The sequence below is a fragment of the Leopardus geoffroyi genome, chromosome B4, assembly GCF_018350155.1.
Source record: "Leopardus geoffroyi isolate Oge1 chromosome B4, O.geoffroyi_Oge1_pat1.0, whole genome shotgun sequence".
In the NCBI taxonomy this organism is placed as follows: Eukaryota; Metazoa; Chordata; class Mammalia; order Carnivora; family Felidae; genus Leopardus; species Leopardus geoffroyi.
In genome coordinates, this window is record NC_059341.1 from 60,742,047 (window position 1) to 60,752,356 (window position 10,310).

A 10,310-nucleotide genomic window follows, 5' to 3' on the forward strand; every position below is an offset into this window, starting at 1 on the left:
GTATTGAAGGCAATGCCTTAAAATGAATACAAGGGAGGATAAGGAAAATTACTTTTAAAACCGCAGAATCTAACAATCTCTCCAAAGTGTCTAAAACCCCAAAGCCTCGAGAACAGTATGTTGGACCCAAAAACGAACGGACTCGGAACAATGATGAAATTACTCAAACTGCTCGGAGCAGAGCTCCTCCACGGCTGGAGGTAGCCTAACTAAAGTCTCAGGAAAGTCCCGCCCTCCCTCTTCGTGGGGCGTGGTGTTCCTCTCGACTCCACCCCTTCCAAGAATGCTGCCCCGTGATTGGCCCGACGCGTCCTGAAGTTGCCCAATCGCGGACGAGCAGCTGCCTTAGCCTCCTTAGCTCACGGGAGGAACATGGCGGATCGCCTCACACAGCTGCAGGACGCGGTGAACTCGGTGAGCAATTGGGTCTATTAGTCTCTGTCTTCTCCTTTCCTAAGGTGAAGCAAGAGAGCAAAAGGGGCCTGAAAAACAACCCCGCAAGTGGGGAGCGAACTGAGGCAGGGCTTCCGCAAAAAGCGCCGGTGGCGACGGCGTGAGGCGGCGCGGCGTTCTAGGAGGTTTGAGGGCGGCTGCCGGCGTTGCGGAGGGCTGAGGAAGGAAGCAAGCAGCCTCTTTCGCCTGAAAAGTAGAGCATCTCTCTACCAGGACACTTAGGCGTCACGGCCCTGTCCTGTTCTCTGGGAGCAGTTTTCTTTTATTGTCAGCACTGCTTACGAGATCACTTGTCTTTCGGGGGAAAGGGGACAAGCCGCAGAAGCTTCTTTTTCTCTTACCAGTTTTGAGCCGCGGAGGAAAACCAGTGCTCTTGATTTTTGGATCTTTTTCGTTAAATGTCAGCCAAGAGTATTCCTTCGCGAGGACTTTTCAGATTGAAGGGGGAGTGATGGTGACGTGAGAAGTTTTGTTTTACCTTAGTTGCTTCCTATGGACAAGAGTCTGATTCCATCTCTTGGCGACTCCCTAGCGTAAATTAGTTTGGGGAAAACTGACATCTTTATGAAAGTGAATCTTCTAGTCCTTGGATAGGTTCCGATTTATTTAAGTTATCTTTAATGTGTCTCAAAAAGCCTACTTCCTGTTAAGGGCCAAATCATCCCCTTTACTTTGATCCTTCTGATTATTTTTCCTTTTGTGCCTAACTGGCAAGTACTGAATATGCAAACCACAGGATTCGTATACTCATTGCCGTTAAGAGTTAAACAATTTCTCATCGGTAGTTATATTTCTCATTGTCATTCTATTTATAATTTGATGTCCCAGGTAAACTGTGTAGAGATGATATGTTGACTGGAAAATCAAAGTGTCTGGTCCTTTGCCAGTTTTGTCCACACTGGAAGCTAAGAACTTGGGATTATTCTTACTCCATCAATCTTTGTACACGTCAGGGGTGTGAATCTGCTTGTGAGAAACTGGTCTACTAGTGCGTAAAATGAGACCTTTTAGGACTGAGAGGGCCAGCCCCTAAATGTTGATGAATTCACCAGGATAAATTCTACTTTACGGTGACTTGTCTGGGCTGCCGGCCAGCGTCCCTCTGGGAGATACTACTTTGAAGCTTTTGAAAATCCAATTGCAATGATGCTGCTGGGTAGAAATGTTATTTTAGGAGAAATGTTGCATATTCATGCGTGTCTTATAACTGGAAAGATGATAGGGCAAAGTGAATATGGCCTTAACTCCAGGGTAGGCATGCTGATAATTGGATTTTGGAGAGAAACCTCTAGGTTAACTAGTGTGAATGCCTACTATGTATGCAAGCACTCTCATGTTTACAAAGAAAGACTCCTTAAGGAGTTTACAGCCTAATTAGAAAGATGTCAGATACTCAGGAGACATTTAGATAATGCAAAAGGAGCACGTGATTAGGTATTTATAATGAATCAACTGTCTTAAGCTGAAAGTTGGAAGAGTGATATGAGCTAAATAGCTAAGAGATTAGCATTGATCTGAATAATAATTATTATTAAAATAACATATGTTTTACACTCTGAGAACTCTGTGAGGGCAGAAACTACGTCTCTTGTTTACTGTATCACTACAATGTTTATATACAGCGGTTGTCATAGAGTGGATTTTCGACAAATATTTGTTCAATCAGTGGATCTTGAGAACTTTTGAAGGACAGAAGAGATAGCCACTGTGTTGAATAATTTTATGTGTGTGCATCTTCTCTATTCTGCAAAACAGTGTTGTAATGTGAGAATGTCCCTAATTTAAAAATGGAAAATAAACCCTATTCAGGTTGCTAGAACCAGAATTAGAATCCACATTTGTACAGTTTCTGAGCCCTTACTATGGCTCCATTACAAGTAGCAAAACGTGAGAAAAACAGTATAGTCCGGAGTGAATTTATCACTAGTTAGGTATATATGAAGGAGTAGTAGAAAATGAATAAGTAGAGATGACTTCGATTGTTGAAAGCTTTGAAACAGCCTGAATCGTTGGAGATGAATCTTAAAGGCCATGCTGGGATGAGCTCAAAATTTTTAAGCAGGGTAAAATAACATAGTGAAGCAGAAAACAATGAGACGGTTGTAACAGCACTGATGCGAGATAATTGACTGAACTAGGGCAGCAGCAATGATAGAAGGAAAAGGGAAATAGTAACAGAAAGACTTGAAGATGAAGGGAACCTAAGAGTCTGAAATTAGACTGGCTAACTAGGAGATTCTTAATGCAAATTAGATACTAAACAAAGGAAACAGTTGATTTGGGGCTCTGGCTTTTTTTTTTTTTTTTTTTTGCTTTCTTTCTTCTTCTTCTTCTTTTTTTTTTTTTTTTGATGTTTATTTATTTTTGAGAGCGCACAAGCTGGGAAGGGGCAGAGAGAAAGGGGAACCAAAGATTCCAAGCAGGCCCTGTACTGACAGCAGTGAGCCCAAAGCGGGGTTCGAACTCATGTACCCGGAGATCATGACCTGAGCTGAAGTCAGACACTCAACTGACTGAGCCACCCAGGCACCCCAAGTTCGGTCATTTAAATAATGGTAGAGAAACTTAGTGGAAATGGCCATTCGCTGATTGGAAGTAAGGAATTGAGGTTCAGGTGGCACCTGTGTGGCTTAGTCTGTTGAGCTCAGGTGATAACCTCATGGTTGGGGAGTTAGAGCCCGCATCAGCTCCCTGCTTGTCGGTACAGAGGCGGCTTTGGATCCTCTGTTCCCCTCTCTGTCTGCCCCTCCCCCGCTTACATGCTTTCTCAAATAAACATTAACCAAAAAAGGAATTGAGGTTCAAAAAGGTCAGGACTATTGAGGGAAGTTGGTGGGGGAAGATAGGAGTCTTAAGTTTGGAGATAGTAAGGAATTGGTATTCTCGGTTCTGAAAAGTTGAGGAATACTTTTAGAACACTGGGAGTTTACAACTTGAGTCATGGAGAAAAACATTTCTGAATACTTAAGGGATAGCCTTTTTTTTTTTTTTAATTGAGGTATAATTGACATATAACATTAGCTTCAGGTGTGTGTATTGTGAAATGATCACAATTAGTTTAGTTAACATGTCACCATATGTAGTTACAAAGTTAATTTTTTTTCTTGTGATGAGAATTTCTAAGATTAGCAACTTTCAAATATACAGTACAGTATTAACTGTAGTCACCATACTATACATCTTAACTTATTTTATAACTGGAAGTTCATACCTTTTGACCCCCTTCCCTTATTTTGCTCACCTTCACCCCCACCTCTCCTCTGATAACCACCAGTCTGTCCTCTATGTATGAGCTCAGTTTTTGCTTTGTTTAGATTCCATATATAACTAAGATCATGTAATATTTCTTTTTCTCTGACTTATTTCACTTAGCGTAGTGTCCTCAAGGTCAATTCATGTTGCAAATGGCACGATTTCCCTTTTTTTTAAATGAACAAATAGTGTTCCTGTTTGTGTGTTTACCACAATTTCTTTATCCATTCATCCATCAATGACCTTAAGACTTCGTAAGGTGAAGTATTTTTCCTGCTATTTCTTTATACTTGTACCTACTTTAGTCTCAAAAAAGGGATCATATACTTTACATGAGTCACACATTTTAAAATTTGTCCTATGGCCATACTTAGATATTTGCCAGTCAAATTTGCTGTTTCCCACCACTGCCCAAAAAAGTCCTTATTTATGCTTGTAACAAATATTGGCGTATATCTCTCTTATCATTCTACTACCTTGGGAAGAAAAGAAAGATTATTTTGTGTTTCTTTTTATCTGTTTCAACTACATTGACACCAAACCTAGTTTCTTTGTGTGATTAAAACATTTAATCATTGTAAATAACTGGCTAATTTTATCCAAAATTGTTCCTGTTTTATTCCCTTGTTTAGAGATCGTTATTATAGAAACTTATTTTTGTTGCTATTACCAGTCACAGTCTTTAAAACTGATAAATCCTTTCTAACGCTGATACATTTTCTTTGGCTTCAAGCTTGCAGACCAGTTTTGTAATGCCATTGGAGTGTTGCAGCAGTGTGGCCCTCCTGCCTCTTTTAGTAATATTCAGACAGCAATTAACAAAGATCAGCCAGCTAATCCTACAGAAGGTAAATAGATTATAGATTTTCTTGGCTTCTCTTAGTTTGACCCTCATATATTGTGATCCTTTAAAATTAAAGTTATTGATAAATATAGCTTCATTATGGCTTTCTTAAAATCTGGTTGTTTGAGAATATTACTGCAAATTTTGTTATAAAATCAATGAATTTGTTACAGTCAATTTATATTACATCTCATATTTCTGTTCATGTCAAATAACGGATGGTTACTCCTTTAGAAATGAATGTGTGTGATTTTACCTGAATTTCACTTGAGGGACCTTCATAAAGAAGGCATCCCATTTACAGATTCCTTCATTCAAGTGACTGACATATTGTCCTAAAAAATGAAATGATTATGTTTAATTGCCAATTTGAGTTAATAGTAAAGCTAATTCTCAAATATGTAACAGGATTGATGTGTTAAAATTTAATCATTTGAAGCCCAGTACAGAAAAAGTTTATGAAATTTCCTGGTTTTATTAGCCTTGAATTTAGTTTCTGTTTCTGAAAACTTGAGATTCCCTAATACTCTAAATTAGTAATATCTTTCTTTAGAATATGCCCAGCTTTTTGCGGCACTGATTGCACGAACAGCAAAAGACATTGATGTTTTGATAGATTCATTACCCAGTGAAGAATCTACAGCTGCATTACAGGTAAAAATCTCTTTTCCTTTCAGAAATTTGCTAGTAGAGAATTTCAATTAAAGGTGATAGATTTTTTTTAAGATTTATTTTTTAAAGTAACCTCTGTACCCAGTGTGGGGCTTGAACTCATGACCCCGAGATCAAGAGTCACATGCTGCTCTGACTGATCCAACCAAGTGCCCCAAAGGAGATTTAACATTTTTTTGTTATAATATTCAAAGTTTCCTTAAGATTAATTTTTTTTTAATTTTTAATTTTATTTTTTTAATGTTTATTTTCAAGAGAGGGAGAGAGAGAGAGAGAGCATGATCAGGGGAGGGGCAGAGAGAGGGAGGGAGACAAAGGGTCTGAAGCAAGCTGTGCTGTGTGCTGACACAGCAGAGAGCTGATGCAGGGCTCGAACCCACAAACCATGAGATCATGACCTGAGCCGAAGTTTGGATGCTCAACCAGCTGAGCCACCAGGTGTCCCAAGATTAAATTTTAAAATGGAAGTTTTGTTGATTGTGAAGTATTGCAGTCTGTTAAAGACCTTGCTGAATACATATAGTTGTCTAATTTTGAGTTACAAGGAAACTTCCTTTTTTCCTCTGTTTGGCTCTTTTCCTAGCAGAGAATAAGAGGAGGGTGGCATTCTGGGTGTGGAGTAGCATAGTAGTGTCCCAAAGCAGTATGGAAGAGAGTCACATGTAGACATCTGGAGATTTGAAAATTTCATTCTTTTAAATAATTCATACAGGGAAAACTCTTAAAAGCTATCTGATTTTAGAATTTCTGCCACCAAAAAAATCTATCATAATGGTTGCAGAGTCATCCAGATTTAAATGTAAATACTTCTACAGTTTTGTTGTTTTTTTTTTTTTTTTTACCTTCTTAGCTTTCACTACAAGTTTTTCTCTCAAAAGATTTTAAATTTGTGTCTTACAAAGGCTGCTAGCTTGTATAAGCTGGAAGAAGAAAACCACGAAGCTGCTACATGTCTGGAGGATGTTGTTTATCGAGGGGACATGCTTCTGGAAAAGATACAAAGTGCACTTGCTGATATTGCGCAGTCACAGCTGAAGACAAGGAGTGGTACCCATAGCCAGTCTCTTCCAGACTCATAGTACCAGTATGTACCCTGTGTCTGAGAAAAGAACTATTTCAGTGCCATTAAGAATTCTGCATCAAATTTAGATGTAAGCCTTACCAACAGTTACAGAAACATTAAGCACTAGGACACGTTAACTTTTTAGCTATTTTTTAATAGTCTTCTATTTTCACTCTTGATAAATAAGCCTCTAAAAATTGGAATTGAACCAGCTTTAAACCATCATTATACTATCATTTTTTTTATTATCAGAATTAAATTATTGAGGCAGATATTGCATTAATGGTTATAATTAAACAGATGTACTTTAAAATTCTATTGTGACATTTCTATCTTTATTCTTATCAAATTTCTACAGTCTTTTTACAAATCAAAATATCCCTTACGCCAGAGGAGAGGTGGTAAGTGCAGAGATATGGGACATTTCAATTTAAACTGATGCCCTTCTGCCTCTTCAGAGATGACATTATATACATTTGGAGCTTGGGCCAGGAAAGTTTCTGAAGCCATGTTTCTTTTAAGAAGCATGTGGCTGGATGAGAGATTAGATCACTTTTATGGAAACATTCCTCATTTTCCGGAACCTCATACCCATTCTGGTTCATCTCCACATGTGTTTCTACTAAGAAATTGTCTTCTCTGTAGAATTCCCATGCTATTATGACAACATTTTTCTTCATCCTGAACTATCCTTTTTCATAGCTTTTGACCTGCTTTTTCCTTCCTAATTTGTGTGGTGAAGTATGTTCCCTGAGTCATCAGTTCCTTCTCTTCCTTTTTATGTATCTGAAGGTCCTGGTTCTGACTTGTTAACCTGTCAACCTTTATTCCTGTGTTCTAATCTGACAAGAACATAATTCTCCTACATTACTTTATCATTTTATGCATTCCACCTTACTTTGTTATTGCTAACATTTGTGTCAGTATTACCAAGTATGATTATGCATCCAACTTTTGGTTCTCCTTGAACCTACTGATTATTTCTACTAGAAAGCTGGAGTTGAAATGTATTCCACATTGTAACTGGTTCTGTCTCCTGAGGCTACATTTTTCAGAATATCCTGAGCTCCATTTCCTACAATCCGTTACTATCCTGAGTTTAAGAAAGTGCAAGAACAGTAGTCTCAGATTCTGCTTGTCATTCCCATCATCATCAAGCGCTTCCACAGTTCTTGAAAAATACTGCTTAGAGGCACATTTTAACTCTAAAGTAAAATTTATAGTCATTAATTTTTAAAGTTAAATGTTCTCCATACTAATAAATATTTAAAATGTTAGGTTTATTCTCTCTGGCATCACTTAAAATCATTTTACTTTGAGACACTAGCATGAGATAGAAGATAAGGAACTCACAAAGTAATATTCAAAGTACTGAACCCTATTCAATACAGTTAACCCAGAGAGAGAAGTATGAAAAGTTCTAGCCGTAAGCTGGTAGACTATTATTTATCCTTACCTGAGAGAAATTTTTTTTTGAAATTGCCTGTTTTTACCATTTAAGGTGTTATAGAAAAATAACAATGCACATATTGAACTATTTATAAAGAATGTATGGAATAATTCATAAAGACTGTATATAGCAGCTTCTCTTGGCCATCATTTTGTGGACATGGCTGTTGGATAAGAAGTCCTCAAAGTTGAAATGGGGGTATGGGCAGTGATGATTTTGCTGTCCAGCACATGGCTTTGGGAGGACAAAAAACAATGGGTGTCTGTGTCTTTCATCTCCTGGTTCCTGCCTACCTTTCCCTTCTACTCAGATCTAAGTTGTTTTAAGGAGAAAAATTCTTAAAGATGGGGCCGTGGTCTCTCTCTTCCAAAAGGACCATAGACCCAATATCCCTGTTGGAATTTTCCGGAGAACTAAAGGAAAGGAGGGACACAAACTTTCATGGCTTTGTTGGATATGGGTGCCCAAGTTAGTGTCATACCTGGTCTACTGGGGAGAAGGGACACACAAGTTCAACCTTGGGTCTAGGCAAAGTAACCAGTGAGGAAGTTAAATATAACTTTAGGGCTAAATATAACTTTGAGGCTGTCCTGGTAACACTGTGGTCATGGCTTCTATGAATGTATTATTGGAGTAGACACCCTGTACACTTGTCATTCCCCACACCAATGCCAGAAAAGATACTCCCATTCAGGACATGCTAAAGGTAGAGAGGTGGTTGTGTGACATGTAAAACAGTGCCCAACCCATCTCCCTGTCTTTTGCGTGTGGGTAACCTGGCTACCGACAATTTAATGAACGCTGTGCTCCTAGAAAACAGTTACCAATCTGGTTCCTCCTTCCTATTTTATTCCAGGCAATGGCTTATTGCAAAGAACCATCTTTTCCCATGTGACTTTGTTCACCTGTGACAAAGCTAGACCCAGATCTCCAAATTCCCATTCTTTGTCTCATAAATGGTTAGTTGATCTCTTTGTTCCCAAAGACCAATCTGGACAAAATACCCTCTAATGACTTGATCAAACTTTAGGCTTCTCCCCGCATAAGCCCCTGAATTTTAATCCACCCTCAGCTTGAGCCTGCACTGGATGTGGAATAGTCTCTCCTGAGTGACACCTCGTGCAAATTAACTGATCACTAAAAGACTTTCCCTGATCAACTGTCCCATTATGTCACCTGCTTATCTCCTTCACACTCGGATTTTTCATTCATTGTTTATATACTCCTTTCTATAAAAAGCTCTGTTCCACCTGATCTTTGAGACAATTGCAGATCTTCTGGTCAGAGCATTCTCCTTATTGCCACAATCTTTTCCAATAAAATCGTTCTGTACCTAAATCTGGATTTGTTTTTACTTAACACCACTCACCTGTGTAGGACAAAACCTCATCTACTCTCATAACAGAGCCCTGGAGACTAAGGCTGGGGCAAAGGGGACTGAGGCACTCATTCACTGTGAAGTAATAAGAAAGCTATCAGAACATCTATGTGTATAGTTAGGATAAAAAATATATTGGGGTGCCTGGGTGGCGCAGTCGGTTAAGCGTCCGACTTCAGCCAGGTCACGATCTCGCGGTCTGTGAGTTCGAGCCCCGCGTCGGGCTCTGGGCTGATGGCTCAGAGCCTGGAGCCTGTTTCCGATTCTGTGTCTCCCTCTCTCTCTGCCCCTCCCCCGTTCATGCTCTGTCTCTCTCTGTCCCAAAAATAAACGTTGAAAAAAAAAATTAAAAAAAAAAAATATAAAGAAAATAATATTAAAAACCCAACCCTGTGAGGTGTAAATAACTCAGATGAAAGAGGAAATTATAACGGAGGTTAGGACATAATTCGGAACTTAATGAAAATATTACATATAGAAACTTGTGGGGAGCGGAGCAGGCACACAGGGGAGGTGACCTCATGGCAGGTAATGAATCATCATTAGTCAAGATGTTTTTTAGCACCTGAGCCTCCCTGCTTTATTTATTTATTTTTTTTTTAATTTAAAAAAAAAAAATTTTTTTTTCAACGTTTATTTATTTTTGGGACAGAGAGAGACAGAGCATGAATGGGGGAGGGTCAGAGAGAGAGGGAGACACAGAATCAGAAACAGGCTCCAGGCTCTGAGCCATCAGCCCAGAGCCCGACGCAGGGCTCGAACTCAAGGACCGCGAGATCATGACCTGGCTGAAGTCAGGCGCTTAACCGACTGCACCACCCAGGCGCCCCAAACCTCCCTGTTTTAAAAGGGAACCACCCAGTGCTCACTTTGGCAGCACATATACTAACATTGGAATGATACAGAGAAGATCAGCACGGCCCCTGTGCAAGGATGACGCGTAAAAAGGAACCACCCATAGAGAAAGACTTTCGAAACCCAAGGCTCAGGGGTCTGCACAGCAACCTTAATAGGAGCTGTGAATCCAGAGCTCTTCGTAAACCTGACAAACCTATAATGGCTTTTGCACTGATAACCCTTTCGCTTTGGGCTATTTGGATTGGTTATCTACAGTGTGACACTAGAGAATACAAAGAAACTCTAGGAAGCTATTGATAGGCACAGTTACACAAGGAGGAAAACATCTAAATGGGATTAA

At 39.3% G+C, this 10,310-nt stretch overlaps 1 protein-coding gene and 1 non-coding gene across 4 annotated transcripts; both read left to right on the forward strand.

The window, feature by feature from the left end:
• Nucleotides 1–339: 339 nt before the first annotated feature.
• MED21 (mediator complex subunit 21) lies at nt 340–9,072 on the forward strand. 3 transcript variants are annotated; one of them, XM_045463703.1, is made up of 4 exons: nt 340–414; nt 4,439–4,553; nt 5,103–5,203; nt 6,100–9,072. In XM_045463703.1, the coding sequence occupies exons 1-4, from the start codon at nt 373–375 to the stop codon at nt 6,298–6,300; spliced, it is 459 nt and encodes a 152-aa protein (XP_045319659.1). In that variant the 5' UTR covers nt 340–372; the 3' UTR covers nt 6,301–9,072. The 3 variants fall into 3 exon arrangements, with proteins under 3 accessions (XP_045319659.1, XP_045319660.1, XP_045319661.1); XM_045463704.1 differs by having other exon boundaries at nt 6,124–9,072; XM_045463705.1 differs by lacking the exon at nt 6,100–9,072 and having other exon boundaries at nt 5,087–5,169.
• Nucleotides 9,073–9,973: 901 nt separating this feature from the next.
• On the forward strand, nt 9,974–10,084 carry LOC123592279. Its single transcript, XR_006709677.1, has one exon. It is a non-coding gene; the product is annotated as a U6 spliceosomal RNA (small nuclear RNA).
• Nucleotides 10,085–10,310: the final 226 nt, after the last annotated feature.